The sequence below is a fragment of the Grampus griseus genome (genome assembly GCF_964374135.1).
Source record: "Grampus griseus genome assembly, chromosome: 6".
NCBI classification, from domain to species: Eukaryota; Metazoa; Chordata; class Mammalia; order Artiodactyla; family Delphinidae; genus Grampus; species Grampus griseus.
This window is the reverse complement of record NC_139000.1, coordinates 9938161-9957044: the sequence shown is the minus strand read 5'-3', so window position 1 is coordinate 9957044 and position 18884 is coordinate 9938161. Positions and strand designations below refer to the sequence as shown.

At 42.0% G+C, this 18884-nt stretch overlaps 1 protein-coding gene across 4 annotated transcripts in view; it reads right to left on the bottom strand.

Moving 5' to 3' along the window:
• MAPKAP1 (MAPK associated protein 1) overlaps positions 1-18884 on the bottom strand; it is a 231184-nt gene that overhangs the window by 12184 nt on the left and 200116 nt on the right. For all 4 annotated transcript variants that reach the window (XM_082656563.1, XM_082656562.1, XM_082656565.1 and 1 more), the window contains one exon: positions 15139-15276. In XM_082656563.1, the coding sequence (XP_082512689.1) occupies positions 15139-15276 (138 nt within the window). The remainder of the gene's footprint in view (positions 1-15138; positions 15277-18884) is intronic.

Here is an 18884-nt window from a genome sequence, read left to right as displayed (position 1 = left end):
GGGTGGTGGCCATCATTCTTACAACTGTGATGGAACTGATGTTTGACGATAATATCCTCACTGTTCTGACGATTTGGTTTTTAATTGGGCCTTCTTTGAGCAGACTTGCTTTAGAGCTGTAGGAATAAAATGCAATATAATGGGGTATAAAATGTGGCATCTAAGCCCCGGTCACATATCCAGATTTGCTCAGGGCACTGAAACTATACATCGCCTCTGAATATTGAAATGGAAGTCTGGATATGTAAAAATGTATTTTTACTAATTAGCAGTACAGGTGTCAGAAGTGGAGACTTTTGAGCTTTCGTGCTGTAATTTATCATCTGCATTATGAGTTTTAACTTAAACCAGAGGCTGTGCTGAAAAAACAGGGTCTTCTGGTCAACTGAGGGGAGTGGCCATTCAGAAAAAGCTGCTATCATCACAAGATGGGACAGCTTAGGCAGAGGGCCAGCAGCGCATACACTCCTGCTAAAGGAAGTGCTCCCAGATTTCCACTGCAAATGGAACAGAGATTGTTGTTTGAAAAGAGGCTCCCTTCTAAACGACCTGCGGGCACCGACTGTGGTTGGCAATGACTGGTCAGAGCTGGGACTTCCAAACTGAGCCTGAGGCCCACCTTTGTCTAAAACCCCCCAGGTGTCCCACTTGCCAGGAAAGCCAAAAATAAACTTGAATTTTTTGGTTTTCCTTTTCAATTAAAAAATTATAAAATATATTTTAAAATTACTAGAAATTTAGAGGACAGAGGAAAAACTTCCACACTCCACCCCCATAATACCAACATCCTGGCACAATGACATCCATGGTCTCTTTTCTAGTCATTCTCACATGTCTGTTTTCACACAGTTGTAATCAGATTGTATAGTAAAATTTGGGGAGAATTTTTGTTGTTAACATTTTAGCATAGCCTTTTCCTTGTTGCTACACAGTCTCCACAACCATCTTTTTCAACAGCTGTATTTTTTGCCAACAAGTAGGTGTGTGCCACGGTTCATGTTACTATCTTTCCATTGGGCATTTAAGTTACTAATAAAATTGCCAGTATTATAGAGAAGCCTATGAAGAACATCTCTGAGTATTTGGATTCCTTCTGAATTCCTTTACATCAGGCATGGATACTTCTAAAAAAATGGGTTTCCAGGGTCTGATCTTTTCTGGTTCCTCTGGCTTGGAAGTGGGTGGAGAGCTCTCATCGGATTTCCCTTTTTTTAAAATAACTTTTATTTATTTAATTTATTATTTATTTTTGGCTGTATTGGGTCTTTGTTGCTGTGCGCAGGCTTTCTCTAGTTGCAGCGAGCAGGGGCTACTCTTCGTTGCAGTGGGAAATGGATGGCCTGGGATGCTTTGGTCTCTGGGCTGAACACCCCCTCCGGGTCTGGTCTCCACTGCGAGCAGCATTCCCAGCTGCCTGTAGGAGCTTCAGTTCAATGTAATTCAACTGGCAAAGGCTGGTGCTCCTTCTCGAGCACCCCGATGGTGGCAGAGGCCCCAGTAACTGTGATGACCTCTTTGACCTCTGGAGCAGGGACAGAGTCTGATCCACTTAACACTTTTGCCTGTGTCATTCACCCCCTCCCCCCGCCCCCTTTGGCTCCATCCTATAAACATAATTAAAGCTCTCTGATTATAAAAACTCCCATGGCAATGTGATTTCCCTCCTTCCTCTAATTTACTGAAAACACTCTTGCTAAGGTCACCACGACCTCTATGTTGAGAGATCCAGTAGATACTTCTCGGCTTTTAGTTTGCTTGGCTTCTCAGCTGTATCTGATACTTCTGAAGTCCTCTCTTCCCAGGAAGCCACAGTCAACTGATTTTTCAACTGACTTCTCCAGTCAATCTGTTTCTTATATGTCCTTTGTGACCTTCTTGTCCTTTATCTTTCTCTTAAATAATGGTCTTCCCCGGTGTCCTGTCCTTGACCCTCATCTCTTTTAACTCCATTTCTCCTCTGTCAGGTTTGCACCTTAGGTTTTAACTACTACCCAGATATTGATGATCCCGAAGCAGATATCTGGCTCGGACCTTTCTCCAGACTTTCAGAGCCAACCAGTGAGTACAGCTGCCATCTTCATATGGCCTGCAGTGTTGCACATCCAGAACTGAATTCTACATTTCCCCTTAAATCTAAAGGTCTGTTAGCCCAACTGGAGGCTTCACTACTTACCAAGTTCCAAGCATTTGGTCCCCTAAATAGTTTTCATATATTCATCTTCCATCCCTTCCCATCCTGTGACCACAGCCCTCACCGAGGTCCTGACCGTCTGTTGCCTCTTCTTGGTTTTCCTACTTTTGGTCATGTCTTCTTCAGATCCAAACATCTACCGAGAGGAGTCATCCTTTTGTAACACACATCTGGTCATATCACTCTCCTACTTAAAACTCTACAGTGTTTCTTTTCCTATTGTCTTCAGAATAAAGTCCAAGCTTTTTAGATGATTTTCAAGACCCTAAATCAGCAGTTGTCAAACTTCTTGGTCTCAGAATCCCCTTACACTTTTAAACATTACTGAGGAGCTCCAAAAGCTTTTGTTCATGTGGACTATATCTATCAATATTTATTATATTAGAAATTAAAACTGAGAAGTGTAAAAACTATTAAATCGGACTTTCCTGGTGGCACAGTGGTTAAGAATCTGCCTGCCAATTCAGGGGACATGGGTTCGAGCCCTGGTCCAGGAAGATCCCACATGTCACGGAGCAACTAAGCCCGTGCACCACAGCTACTGAGCCTGTGCTCTAGAGCCCGCAAGCCACAACTACTGAGCCTGTGTGCCACAACTACTGAAGCCCGCACGCCTAGAGCCCGTGCTTCACAACGAGAGAAGCCACGGCAATGAGAAGCCCGTGCACCGCAACGAAGAGTAGCCCCTGCTCACTGCAACTGGAGAGAGCCCGCGCACAGCAACGAAGACCCAACGCAGCCAAAAATAAATTAAAAAAATAAATAAAATTAAAAAAAAATCCATATGATAAAATTTCCTCCTGTATTAGAGTATAAGGAAAATAAATACCGTGCTATCATGTCCATCTTTACAAGTACTGAATATCATGATTTCTTCAGAGTTGCAAAAGGCTCTACATATCACCACTAAATATTAAGTTCCACATTATAGTAGTAAGTTCCCTATTACCATACTACTGTGCTTTTTGAGTTCTTGGACTGATTTTTAACAGTTTTTGTTTTGTTTCATTTTTGGTCAACTCTCGTCAGTTTTAACTTCCTACTATCTCTATTATTAAGTTCTGTAATTCTTTTTCCACCTTCTATTTTTCTGCACTTAATATCCTTTAGGAAGAGAAACCAGATAACGAAGCAGGGTTAAAATGTATTGAGGAATAAGACTTCATAGACTGAGTTGGGGCTAGGGATACTCTTCCATCCAAAAAGCACAGAAGTTTAAGTGACTTGGCTTTGTGTCAGTGGCAGAGGGAAGAATATAAACCTCTGTTACCATTTATATATAACTTTAGGCAAGTTACATAACTTCTCTGAGCCCCAGTTTCCTCATTTATAAAATGGGAATAATATCTGTCTCACAGAGTTGTTGCTAAGCTTAAGTAATCCTAGGATAAAAATCAACAATCTGAGACTTCTAAAATAAATGAATATAAACCTCAGAGGGTTGTTTCAAGAATTAAGTAGTGATGGGAACATATATATGTATATGTATAACTGATTCACTTTGTTATAAAGCGAAACTAACACACCATTGTAAAGCAATTATACCCCAATAAAGATGTTAAAAAAAAAAAAGAATTAAGTAGTGCATATAAAGCACTTGGGACATTGCCTGGCACATGGTAGATTCCCTCGTCTTTTTGCTCTCACTCTCCAAGATAAACAAACTTTTCCAGACAGGCTAAGAGAGCCAAGAGGCAAAATTAAGGATATTTTATAGATACTTATATAACAAGAGAAAAAGAATTTCTACATTTTTTAACTGACAAAATTCAAAATATAATCATCAAATGTATTTTCTGGGGTTACTACAGGTTACTTCTGAGAAGGACATTTTTTTTTGGGGGAGGTGGATAACATTTCACTTAAATGGAGTTCAAAGTTAATGTTCCATATCATCAAATCAATTGCAAATATTCACATGTTAAAAACTATTCTTAGTGCCTAGGCCATACAAAAATAGGTGGTGGGCTGGATTTAGCCTATGGGCCAGAGTTTGTCTATCCCCACTCAAAGAGGTCTCACTTATTTCCTTTTTCTTTGTTCATTCTGTATAGTTGCTAATGGTGACATTTTGAGTACACTTGATTTCTTTGGGTAGATCTGGGTTTCTATCTGGTATTTTTTTTCCCCTCCAGCCTTCAATATTTCTTATAGTAAAGGTTTAATGGCAACAAATTCTTTTATTTTTGGAATGTCTGGAAATGTCTTCATTTCACCTTCATTTCTGAAGGATATTTTCACTAAGTATAGAATTCTAGGTTGACTCCATTGTCTTCTGGATCGCATTATTTCTGGTGAGAAGTCAGCAATACTTCTTATTTTGGTTTCTCTGGATGCTCATAAGAGTTTTCTCTTTATCATTGGTTTTCTGCAATTTGATTATGATGTGCCTTGATGTGGTTTTCTCTGTATTTATCCTGTTTGGCCTTCTTTAGACTTCCAAGATTGGTGGATTGATATTTTAAATCAAATCTGGAACAGTTTTCTCTGCCTTCCCTGAGACTCCAACTACATATATGTCAGAACACTTGCTGGCTCCAGCTGACAGTCTGACTGCAGCCTGGTGAGAGACCCTGTGCTAGAGGACCCAGCTAAGCTGTGCTGGATTCCTGACCCACAAAGCTGTAAGAAAATAAATGTTATTGTTGTTTTAAGACATTGAGTTTTGGGACAATTTGTCATGTGGTAATAGATAACTAACCCTCTGACCTTTTTTCCTAATCTTCCTGATTTGCTCCCATCAGTGAATTTTTTGATTCAGGTACTGTATTTCTTAGCTCTAGAATTTTCATTTGGTTCTTTTTAAAGTTTCCATTTCTCTTCTTTTTGAGTTATTAAGTCTTTGAACATATTTACAATATGAATTTTTAAGTACTTATCTGCCAATTCTATCATCCCTGCCATTTCTGACTCTGCTTTTATTGACTGATTTTTCTGCTGGTTACAGGACACATTTTTTTCCTGCTTCTTTCCATGTCTCATAATTTTTTATTGAAAGTTGGACACTATGAACGTTCGAGTGTGGGATGTTTGCATTTTGTCATCATCTTTTAGCTAATATTGGGCTTTGTTCTGGCAGTCAGTTAATTTACATGTGGAACAGTTTGATCCTTTCAGGAATCCATTTAAAACTTTATTAAGAATTAAGGCAGTCTTTAATCTAGGGCTAGTGTAGCCTTGCTCCTAAGATATGGCCTTTCCAGAGTTACTAGTAAATGTCCTGGATGCTTCAACTACTGGGGAGCTATGAACTAGAGTTCTGGCCAGAACTTTAGTTTATAGCTCCCCAGTAGTTGTTCTTTGACCAGACTTGTGAGATCCCACAGGAGGCACACACAGCTTAGTATACAACAGAAGATTAAAAGGCATCTTCCTAGAGCTCATTCTCAGTAGGGCTCCCTCCTCTCCATACTTAATTTTGCTAATTTCAGTTGCTGAATTTCAGTTCCCCCAACTCTGATCTGTGTCTCCCAGGTCAGTGAGACTGCTATGCTCTCCTTGGGAAACCCTGGAAGAAAGCTGAAGTGATAGTAGGTCTCAGCTCATTTGCTGCCCTTCTCTCAGGGCTCACTGTCCCGTACTGCCTGTTTTTCAATGTCTGCAAACAGTTTCTTATATTTTGTGCAGTTTTCCAGTCATTTATGATAGAAGGGCTAATCTGGGTACAGCTACCCTGTCCTGGAAGTTGCCTATGGGAGTCTTGTAAGCAATACATATTTTGAATTTAATGAAAGAATGGCTTACTTTTTCCATGTCTACAAGAATAACTTAAAATCTAAGCACTCCATTTATTTATTACGAAAACACAGTTTGGAGCTTGGCAGGAGGTAAGGGAAACAGATTCTTCCAATCATTTATCCAGCTGAGAAATCTTCACACAGATTTCTTCAGTAGGAAACAATCTCTGCCCTTACCCTCTTCTCAATTCGGATCTCTTCTGATGTTACAACCAAGAAAAAAAAAAAAGAATTTGAGGAAATGGTAATTAAAATCTAGGAAAATGTAAATGTCTGTAAACTTTCCATTATACCTACATAACTGTTTTGTTATTATGGGTCTATAAGGCCCAAGTCAACAATTAAGTGAAAATTTAATAGCAAAAAGAAGGCTTCTCCCAGGAGGATAAAAAGATGATACCCCCGAAATGCTTTCTACTCTAACAGATATCAATATTCCAATCAACACAAGGAAATTCTTTCTCATTTATTAGTAAGTCTTAGGGAAAAATGAAGAAAGGTTACACAGAATGTAAGAAAACCAGTACCAGCCAATTTTCTTCATAAACATAGACATTCTTATATGTCATGCAGTGAGCAAACATGACCCCAACAGCTCCCATGAGCAACTGTAGTACCTGATAATGAATATGGGAAGGTTTTTATCATCCGTCTAGGGCTCAGAGTAGAACTGCCTGCCTCCTAAATTCAGAATGTTGACCCTTCCAGAGACCACACATTGTACTAAACACCTCTTTTCCAGGAACTACAGAGACAAGCACAGTGGTCCCATCTATCATATGCTGAGGGTACACAGAATAGAAGGTTAAGAACAAGTTGCTGCGTTTGCCTTTTCACTACAACTTTGAGAAGTTCTCCAATGTGCCTCCATATCTCTTTGTTAGAGCCTCACTTGCTCTTGGCTGATTCCAAATTCCAAAAGCAACTTTTATTTTATATTTTAAATTTTGTTGATGTGGACCATTTTTTTTAATTGAAGGAAACTTTTAAAAAAAATTTTATTTAATGTATTATTTTTTTGCTGCGTTGGGTCTTCGTTGCCGCATGCAGGCCTTTTCTAGTTGTGGCGAGCGGGGGCTACTCTTCGTTGCGGGGCACGGGCTTCTCATTACGGTGGCTTCTCTTTGCTGCGGAGCACGGGCTCTAGGTGCGCGGGCTTCAGTAGTTGTGACATGCGGGCCCAGTAGTTGCAGCTCGCAGGCTCTAGAGCGCAGGCTCAGTAATTGTGGTGCATGGGCTTAGTTGCTCTGCGGCATGTGGGATCTTCCCGGACCAGGGCTCAAACCCGTGTCCCCTGCAATGGCAGGCGGATTCTTAACCACTGCGCCACCAGGGAGGTCCCATGATGTGGACCATTTTTAAAGTCTTTATTGAATTTGTTACAATATTGCTTCTGTTTTATGTTTTTTTGGCCGCAAGCCATGTGGGCTCTTAGCTCCCCAACCAGGGATCAAACTTGTACCCCCTGCGTTGAAGGGCGAAGTCTTAACCACTGGACCACCAGGGAAGTCCCTAGAAGCAACTTTTAAATGTTCAGTGTAGTTCAGGCAGAGTGAGAGAAAGAGCCACTGAGCACTGACTGTAGCCCCTGGACAGAAGCTGCCGGACTGCTGGAGGATGCAGCTGGGAGCATAACTAGGCATGTCCAGTGCAAACGTCAGGTGTCAGTTAATAATGACCAGGTCAGTCAATGGGACACATGCTGAGTTGGCTCCCACAGGCTAAGTTCTCAGGGGTCTGGCCAGTGTTATCCAGCCGCAGCAACTGTTCCCTGAAACACAGTGATGGCCTATTTAACAGCAGATCACAGCTTGAGGTTACTGTAAACCAAACTGGGTCAGAGAACCTGAGAATGCAGTCTGGCATTCGATGATGCAAGCTGGCCTCACGCTTACAGTGTTTCTCCACCTTTATCCTGTGGCACACGCCAGGTCTTTCTTTCCCTCCCACACACTTGGAAAAACTGAGGTGGCCCCCCTGTTGCCTAGAACCCATCTCCCAGCAGCTCCCTTGTTTTGGAAGAAGATGATAAATAAATCAAAATGCACTAAGCGGCACTTCCACAGGCACTCGCCTCCTTCACTGAACGTGCACCTCATCAATCACACTATTGTCTGCTTGAAAGGCGAGCCTTGTAAATGTCATCTCCACTCAGGCCCAAGGAGAGGCGCATCCAAATGCAGCAAGGAGTTTTAATTGGATAGTGTAATTAAACTAAAAAACCCCAGCAGACTCCCTTTGACAGGACAGATGAAGACCCCTTTTAATAGGGCTGGGAAACGTATCTGTTAGAAGGACGAGGCTCTGCCTGCTCCTGACTGTGCTCCAGAGTACCCTTGTGAAAAGGCAATTCAATAACTGGGGCATTTAACACGTTAGAGTCTGCTGTGCTCTGTAATCGAGCAGTACCTACCGTATTTGATCTGGAACTTATGAAATAAGTCCTTGTCAGAGAATAAAAACACAGCATAGCTTGCCCACCTGATGTCTGAAGTGCCTGGACCCCCTGGGAGTCGACAGAACCTTAGGATGTGAGTATAAATGCAAGCACCTTATGAGGCATAGAGTACGCCAGCACGGCCATGGACACTCACCCACCCACCCACCTTGGGGTACAGCTCTTTCACCCAGCGGTAGCTGAATGCTCACCCTCATTTCCCTCTCACACATTCTCACGAGCATCTAGAGAATATGACAAAATTCCTGGGTACCTCTCCTCTAGGAACTGGAATACCTGTCACGTCAACGTGTGTGTGTGTGTGTGTGTGTGTGTGTGTGTGTGTGTGTGTGTGTGTGTGTGTGTGTGTGTGTGTGTGTGTGTGTGTGTGTGTGTGTGTGTGTGTGTGTGTGTGTGTGTGTGTCTGTTCTCTGCTGGAATTACCCCTGTCAAGTAAGCAGAAAAGAAATCAGGTGGTCAGAGGATTCAGTGTATGGGCTGTGATGTGCCCAAGTTGATTTCAGTACAAAACCTGAGTCCTTTTCCCAGTCTCCCTGATCTCCTTTGTTGGGAGAAGGGGTGGGGGATGCGCACACAGACACATGCACACACGCTAGAGGCCTGCAGCTCCACAAACAAGGTAACAAAATTACTGAGAACAAATGAAGAGGTTCGTGCCTGCACTGGATTGTCTTATAAGCAGACCATAACAATCCCTTTCCGATGGAATGCTAGTGTCCCAAGGTCAAGGTCAGGGAACCCAGCATCTGGATGGATCAAGACAGCCTCTAAGCTGGGGCTCAGGTGGGGTGCGGAGGCAAGGCTTCAGACCCCCCATGGAAAGCTGTCCAAACACACACACTTCGCTTTATTTACGAAAACCTCCAAGTCAGTTTGCCTGGGCCCTCAGACTGACTGATCTTTCTTTTCTAAGAATGGTGAAGGGTTTGTTTGATGACTGCTTTTACTCCTCCATAAAGCCTCCTTGGAGCTCTGTTTGCAAATCTTTGAATACTCTTTAATACTGGTCTTTCACCATGAGTTGATAAACCCATTAAGAACATATAAGTGGGGCTTCCCCGGTGGCGCAGTGGTTGAGAGTCTGCCTGCCGATGCAGGAGACACGGGTTCGTGCCCCGGTCCGGGAAGATCCCACATGCCGCGGAAAGGCTGCGTCCGTGAGCCATGGCCGCTGGGCCTGCGCGTCCGGAGCCTGTGCTCCGCAACGGGAGAGACCACAATAGTGAGAGGCCCGCGTACCGCAAAAAAAAAAAAAACAAAAAACAAAAAAACATATAAGTGAATGCTTATAATCTATGAAAACTGGATACTGAATTAAACCATCAAATACCTTTAGGTTTAAATGCAAACGACATAAAAGCATTTCGGCCATCAATTTGGCTATCACTTGTAGCCAGTATGAATTTTGCTGGAAAAGCTATTTTCGTGCAGATGTGGAATTCAATGGGAAAGACTGACTCGTGTACCAACATCAATCAAAATGTCGACTTCCCTGGCAGCTCTCAACAGTAAGGCAGGTTCAAAGGTCACAGGATAAAGAAAAAGCCAAGCTCTGGTTCAGCTCTAATATCTCCTCGGTAGAAGTCTTGCAAAAGTACCCCCTTCTGTATTAGCCCTGCTTTCATTAATCTTCTTGCCATCTTCTTTAACTAGTCATGCAGAACCGCTCGATAGCAAGACGTATAATGGGGAAGGCCCTGTGCCTATTACCACGTTAACATTCTCTTAAGCCCCAGTGCAACAATGGAACGGGAAGGCAAAGGAAATCTGCAACTGCAGGGTGCAGTGCAGGCAATTCAATTACAGCCTGGGCTTACCTATGTCCTTCTGACCTATAAAACACAAGAGGCCTTTGTGTCTAACTGGCTCGGCCATTAAGGTTGCTGAAGATCACAACAATGCTGGTCTTTTCTATTTAAGCTAAATCAATGTGGACAAATCATTATTCAGTAGCTTTAATTTAATTAGTAGATTAAATACACTACTTTACAGATCTTGTCAAGTACTTATGAAAAGAAAGATTCATTTAAGTAGGAGGTCACCAATAAACCCAGCTAATTTAACTCATAACCTTAACTGAATCTCATCTCAAATATCAAGCAGGTTCTATTCACGAGGGCTTAAGAGTCTCCTGCAGTTGTGGTTAACTCACAATCTCAAAGAGCTCCTGCCCTGAATCCAAACAGTGTTTTGGACCAAAAAAACAAACAAACAACCCCCCACCAACACAATCAGCATCAACAGAATCCGATTTCCTTTAAATTATACTATTGCAAGAGAATGTAATCAGGTTACCTCTATTACGTTACTTCCTTAAGATTTTAGATCATCTATACTTAATTGAGATACAGAGCTCTTTTCAGCTATAAAGACGACAGCTACTTTATTATATGATTTCTTAATGATAGGCTGCTTCCTTTAAAGACTCTAAACCTGCACGACCTTCTTACGATAAAACCACACCTGGCACGCTTAAGTCTGGTACTTTATTTAAATACAGCCCAGGAGTCCCCGACGGGTGCTAATTTCATAGAAAGGTCCCTTTCTTTTGTTTCAGTGTTGGAATTTGAGGCTAGTACTTAAAAAGAGTGTCCACTGCATTTAAAGCCTACATCTAGACCTGTATAAGGATGGAGAATTATTTCTGAGACAATTTAACCATGGTCGTTTCTGATGGAAACATTCTCCTATATGATGTATACGTCTTTGTTCAGTTAAAATGAAATTAGAATTAATTCATCTTTTAGAGGTTTGTGACATCCTTCAAACAGCAAAAGATATCCTAAGGAGTGGCAAAATCAGACTTAGAAATCACTGATTTGAATAATAATGGCAGCGTACAGCTTTTTTTTTTTTTTTTTTTAATCTATTAAGGCAGAATGTGTTCTTAATTTCTCAGGGCCGTTGACACACTGATTTTCTCAACTAACTTTTGTAAGAGTCCATATTTATATGTACAGTTTTTTTAAAGGCATGTATCTATTTAGTCATTAAGTTCCAGGTCTTAAACACTCACAGGGACAGAGCAATAAATCTTCCCTATGAGAACACGGCCTGTGAGGTAGAAGTTAGGGGAAGGAAAGAGAGCCATAGAATTGCTATTTATGGAGTATGGCTTCAGAGTCTGGGTCTTTCTGATTCCACAATATATGTAATTACGTGTTTCACTGCAGGCGCTCTAATGCTCAGTCCCTTTGCCAAGTCAGCTATTCACATACTTTTTGGATACAGCATCAATTAAACTTGAGTTGTGTTCTTTATGACGACCAAATTAATGGTTTGACAGCGGCTTTTTCAATAAACACTGCAAACTGGCCATATTTGAGGTTTTAAAAACCGTTTCTTTTCTGTTCAAAATTCTGACAAACATGTCTCAAGTAAGACTGGGGACAACTTCATTATCCTCCCAACAGTTAATGCCTTTTTGTAAAGAAGGCTGTTTAATAACATGTCTGCTCTGTTTTCACAACTAAATTATTCCAGTTGGTCACACGTTCTAGTCTTCGGCAAGACACTTGTGTTATGAGAGATAAAAACATGAAAAAGGAAATATACTGCAGAAATCAAAAACCTTATCTACTTCTAGACTCTCTCTCTTTGCCATAATTCGTTTAAGAAGGCCCCAAGAATTTTTGACGTAAACTCAACTACAAACATACATCACTATGCTGATAAAGATCACAGGCTAAACTTATGAAATATAGTGACTTTCATTTCTTTAGTGCTGTTAAAATAAGTTTTTTCTAAGGTTCAACAGACACAAAAGATAAAAAGGGTTACCATTAATCCTTTAAAAAAAGAAGGAGAAGAAGAAGCCGCATAGATTAATTCTGTGGTCTGATGATGTTCTTGAAGATGAACTTTTTAGATTAAGTCAATGAATTAATTTGATGAAGATACTGGAAATCATAAAAAAAATAATAGCATCAAGCTGATTCATTTAATACATCTTTGTTTTGGGCACTTTACAACATAAATTATGTTGAATAACTTTCGGTTTCTCAATTCTGGCCTCATTAAGTTCTATTTCAAGACATTCACTGAGGACAACCCTGCAGGCACTGTGCTAGGGAACGAAAATACAGAAACCAGTCTCTGGTCAATGAGTTCAGCATGGAGATGGGGGTGGGAGACAGGGTCAGACCTCAAATAAACACAGCTCAGTGTGTGAGCTGCTTTACCAGAGGTGTGTGCAAACACCTGGGGGCAAAATTACAGAGAGCGTCTGACACTGGAGCTGGATCTTGAAAAATGAGTGGGCCGGGTGTGAGGAAACTGAGGTGTCCATGAATTAAAGAGAGGGTCAGGGTGGAGGTGTATTCCTGGCAATGCGAAAAGCGGAAGCACAAAATTCAAGGTGTGTTCGTGTGCCAGTAGTTCACAGTGACCACTGTGGTCACAGTGACCACAGCTCAAGTTCAGGATGAGAAATTATGGGCTATGAGCTTGGAGGAGTCAAGATCTGTAAAGGCTGAGCTGAGGAGTCTGAATTTTATTCTGTGCGCCTGCAACTTTCAAACATTTTTTGAAAACAGCAAAATCCTTTTTATCAATTGACTTTTTAAGTGCAGGATCCCCAAATTGGTAGGGATTAAATGCAGAATCCTTTGTTTGAAGGGGAGGCCTCATGCCCAACTCTGCCCTACACACACACACACACACACCCTGGCCCCTGAGAACCCAGAGCTTTGAGGGACAAGGTCTGAAAGTGCTGTGCTGGGGACGGGGACTCAGAAGTATCTCACTGGGGCAGGCAGTGTGCCTCTCTGTTCAGGAAAGTGTCATAGTTCTAGATCTCTGGGGCCAGAGTGAGAGGGGGGAAACCTCTATAAAACCTACATGTGCGGTTTTTACACAGAACCGTTCAGTGGGTCTAAGAATACGACAAAAGACTCTCCTGTTCGACTGTCAATACAGTCGTATTGAAATGGTGGGGCCCACATCTGCTCTGGATCCCTAATGCTTGGAACTTGGCCTCGCTCTCACAGATGTGTGATAATTACATTACTTTTTGACTGAATGACCTTAAGAGGCAACAGAAAGGTGGTAGCTGTGCATCTGTTTCATTCCCTCCTAGGTTGGGTGTGTTACATCCTTTACCGTTTGGTGCCTGAATCACAGCCCTCCCTGGACACAGTGAGTGTCTTGGTGTGAATGTAAGGGAAATCTGAATCCTATTTCTAGCTCTTTCTCTAACCTCTCCACTCCAGTTTATCCCCCTATGCAATGTGTAAGTGATTGCCTTTCATTTCTCAGAGACATGGAGAATTTATAAAATGTTACTTTTCAAAGCATTCTGAGTTCTTGGGAAGAAAGATGCTGGAACAATGAAATTTTTACTGGTTGACTGGCTGGAGTGAGAGGATTAGGAAGAAGATGTTTATCTAAAGGCAGACGGAATCTGGCCGCCTTGGGGCAAGGGCCCAAGAGTAGCAGGCGATTTTCTCACCACTCCTTCTGGCAACCATCTTGCCTCTGCAAGCCATCGAGGCCTCACTGGGATGACAGGAATGGTGGGAAGTGAGGTGGGCATGGCTTTACTCCTTTCCCCTGCACCACTATGTTCTCCCTTCTTGCTAAGCTGTAGGCTAATGAGTTGAAAAGAGGAGACCATGTAGCCCAGCACTGCTGGATTTGACAAAACAATTAAATACCCAACCATAAGTGAGGCCAAGTGGCACATGTGCCCAGTCCGCAGGCCGAGTTTTTGTTCTTTAAGCCCCTGTTTAATCAGTTTCATCTCAAAAATGTGAGCCGTATTACAGACCCTTGCTGGCCTTTAGATTTCTTACTGTTCCTTTTAAGTATGTCATTCCTTATATTTGTTCCCCAATTTAGCAGACACTGGAATAAAGGGGATTAACACAAATTGGGTGCTTATTAGGTCACACTGCAAGTTACTAAATCAGAACCTACTGGTGTGGGTCCTGGGTGGCTGCGTTCTAAACAGGCTCTGCAGGCAGTGCTGGTAACGCACTGGATTTGAGAACCACTGTCTTCTAGCCTTCTCCAGGCAACTAACAAATCCTTTCTTCCATGGAGGAATATCACTGCAATCTGTGTCCTTTCTGCCTCTTGATGGGACTGAAGCCCTAAAAATGATTAATCTAAAGCCTACACTCAATTACTTAACTGCAAAAATATAATACGCTAAAATATACACCCAGATTATATCTACTTTGATAATTTAAACAGAGGAATGCCAACCCAGCAGTGATCTCTTCTGCAGGACCAGGCAGGAGTTTAATTACTAGCTGGTAGGTCATGCAGCTGCCAATAATCTGGAGGGTGATGACACCTCTGGCATGATGGATATCTAAATCTAGTCTTCAGCCACCACAGGAAATCCTCCAGCTTCCCTCGATCTGGCAAGGAAGGAAGGCAGGTCCAGGTCTGACAGGTCCAGTACCCAAACGGGAAGGGGAAAGGAGCACAAAGTGAAATGAGGGCTCTGGTGAGTGCAGATTCCCGTCAGGAATCTGCCCCTGTGCCCCCAGCCCTCAGCGGGGGGCTACTGAGGTCAGGAACCACTGTGAGGTTCTCTACTGCCGTCAAGACTGAACAGAACAGGGGCCCATATCAGGCTCTGGGCACTGTAATACAATCCCATTTAATTAAAAGAAATTTCTGGTAATGAATTAAACAGACCCAAGGAAAAAAGGACACAGTGGCAATATATTCTCCTGGTACCCAGCACGCAGAAGGGAAGGGAGGAAGAGCGGAAGGAGACATAAATAAAAGGGACTACTCACTGGGGCTTTTTTCTTCAGCAAGGTCACAGGCACAGAGCAGGTCAGAATCGACTGAGATGGGTTTCTGCTTAATCCAAAACTTAGTGCTGGCTTTCTGATTCGTAACTGGGTCTATCTCTACTTTGTCTCCAGAGATACCTGTAAGGCCAAGGGGAGGACAAAAAAGAAGCCACAAGAAGTACAAGGTGTAAGTGATTTCAGTGTAATCATTTGACCTGTCTTATAAATCCTAAATTGCATGAACATGAGCTCTTTCTAGGGCTTTGGGGAATGCCATAGGCTTCCTAAGACAGACATAAGGAGATTCCAAATGGCACAGAGAAGTTGCAGTCTGGTTTCCCAGGTGGGTGAGCTGGGGTTGGAGCCGGGGAGGGGGAACAATCAAAAACCATATAAAAAGGTATTAAGAAGCTTACCTCCTTAGATATAACACAGATACAATATAGAGTTTATCTACATTTTGTTAATGAAATATAGTTACTATGAGATAAGGTTCATTTAAACAATTTTGATCAGTGGTCTCTGTTTTGTTTTGTTTTGCATTAGAAGATCTGGGTTGGACAGATAAAGCTGTAACATCACCTATGCCTAAATACCTAGGCTACCAATGAAGAGTTTCTGATCTGGAAAAATCTTGCACACTAAAAATAGGAAAAATCTCTCTCTCTTACTAAATAATTCTCTGACACTAAATAATTATCCATACGGTATTTAAAGGAAGTCACAGGAAGATCAAAGGATCCTTCACATTAAACATTCCAAGTTCAAGTCTTGGAGCCTGGCTTCAGGCTGTGGAGGTCACTGCTTCTCCACCGATGGAGAGAGAGCACTGGGTGTGCACTTTATGTAACAAAGACTTTCTAACAGGAATCCAGAACATTAACTACAGGGACTTCAGGTTTCATTTTCAGAGCTGTGAAAGACATAACACACTGTGCAGTGACTGGGAGCAAAGGTGTTAGGAGAACCAAGGTAATGCCAGGGATCGAGAGTGTCCTGGGATAACTGCGGAAACACACAGCAATTGCTCTCCTGGTATCACCAAGCAGAAGGTGCCCAGCCTGACACAAAGGTTTTGGCTAGATGCTCTCTTTTTCCTTTTATTGAAAATCCAGGAATCTGTTCATGAAATGAAACAAAACCCTTCAATATCCTTCCAGAGTGGATCCCAGATGGAATCTTAAAACTAATTAATTTTTAGGCCACAGTTTAAAGGTCAGGCTCAAAGTGAAAAAAAGCAAAACGAAGTAAAAATATAAGAAATAATTAAAACAATCAAGAGTTCATACTGAAACAGAAAAGACAACCAGAATTAACATATTTCACCCTATGGATCACACTTAGAAATTTTAAAATATAATGTGAGAAAACTTAGTAGGCCATAAGATAAGGCAGATAAAAGAAACAGCTAAATTAAAAAACAAAAATCAAAAGAACACAATGACCACAGTCAGACCAAATTTAAAATTAAAAAAGAAAACAAACAAAATCCTAGTGATTAGTTCTGCCACACACTCCATTCATCTCTATTTTACTTTATGAATAAAGAAATCCCAAACAGCAGTCAGACAAAGGCAGGAGACTGGACAGACTACGGAAGAGTCTCGCCTGCTGTCTGAAGGAGACACTGCAGTTCAGTTGCTTAACCCTGGTCATTACTGTGTGGTCTTTGGAAAAGACGAACAATTGGTATTTTTTATTAATCGAACGCTGGAATTTGTCATTAGACATATTTCAGGAACACCGTATTTCAATTAGGCATAACGTCATAAGCCCAATTGACTCTGGACGTCCAGGTCTAGATGATTTCAGGAGGGCGAGAATGTATCAGGAGACCAATTTTATTACATTTCACTTAAAATAGATTACCCAGTTACACTCTTCCCTCCAATTTGGTCATTAAATGTTAAAGATCTGGACATTTCTATAGTTCCCTGAGAGAAGAAAAGTACTTACACCGTGGTTGCTGGTAGTGTTTTTTTCCCCTTCTGCTTCTTGTTTTGACATTTATAAAAGTCAAAACGAGCAGAGCAAAATCAAGGTGCAGATCTCTTATGTGGAATAAACCCTGCCCCACGTTCCCTTCTCAGAAAGGGAGGGGGAAAGATCATCATCAGAGACATGGTTTTAAAATTTTGTTCTACGGCCCTGCAACTCCTGAAGCCGTAGTCAGTCAATATTGTTAATGTAGCTTGTTAATTTGATAGGATTTGTCAGGTAACTCCACTGGAAAATTATATAAAACTGTTCCAGATGAAAAGATGATAGTGACATGAATTTAAGTGATAGAACAATAGTGGAATATAAACCAGAAATGACACCCAAAGTGGCTGTTGATTTATTGCCGTAGTGAGTTTGGTTCTGGGCTCCCATGTATATTAGTGCTACAAATCTGGGTCCATTTAGCAGAGGGATGCGCATACATACATCACCAGCTCCTGCTCCAAGCCAAGGTCACTCCCCATTGCATCAATCTTTTCAACAGAGCCTACTTCACAAAGCAGGACTCTTGTAACCATCTCAGATATAACAGACTCTCGTCCTCTTTCATCTTTCTTTTATCATGTAAAGTACACTTTAACTTCTATTATTTTTATCTGCAAATTCTTACTGTATAGTTCATCCATTATGGGTTGTATCTCTGCATCAATTGCCTAAGCTCTGCTCGGCCACAAGAACGCTTTCCCAAAGACACCCTTTCCTGGGGTTATTGTGCAGTCACTGTTCACAGAGGGGAACCCCAAGCCTGCAGTTTGGGGATGAAGATGTGGGAGACAAGTGCACTAGATTCAAGACAGGCAGGCAGGTGGAACACCGTTTAAACAAGTGGTGTGTTCCAAAAGAGATGCGTGTAAATCAGATTTTTTTCTGAATCAAATCACATTTTCCCAGTGACTTCTAGTTTCAGAGATACTTTATCTTCATTTTGGATTGATCTGTAATTGGCAGGGGCTCCCAACACTTTAGTTTTAAGTTTCTCTGCCCTGCAGGCTTTCAGTCAAGTAGTTAATGATCTGTAAAACACTCGCCTGCCTAGAGGAGTCACTATTTAAAGAAACCTGTAGGGGAATCTTTCCTGACGGGAAAAATCCTTTTGTACATTAAATAACCTCACCCTACTTGAGATACGTGAGTCCGGCTTCTTAAAGCAGGGCACAGGGCCCCACAGGACCCTATTCGCTCTTGCTGGACAGTGGCAGCCCACTGCCGGAGCCCATTTTCCTGAGCACACCCAGACCGCACTACTGTTGAAGACAGAGTCTGTGGAATCCAGCCGGGAAGCAAGCAGGAGGAGGCAGCCTGGTGGAGAGGAAAACAGTTTGGAGGCTGGTACTACAGGCCAGGTCAGGGGCAAAGAGCAGTGAAGCATTAAGTGGTACCAACTATGTGCCAGAAAGGTTAGAAATCCTTTGTGTGCATTGATTCAAATCTCACAACAACCTTATGAAGTTGGTTACTATGTTTTTCCCTATTTTATAGATGAAGAACCTGAAACACAGGGAGGTTAAGTAACTTGCCCAAGTTTACACAGCTACGAAGTGGCAAGGCTGGAATTTGAAGAAAGCCAGGTAATCTGGTTCCAGAATCTGTCCCCTCAGCCACTGCACTATTCTGCAGGAACTGTGCGAGGTGTCTTACATAACATACGCTAGGAGAGATGATGGTACCTGTCTAAGGCTGGGGATATTGATTGACTGACTGATTGATTTGGCTGCGTTGGGTCTTCGTTGCTGCATGTGGGCTTT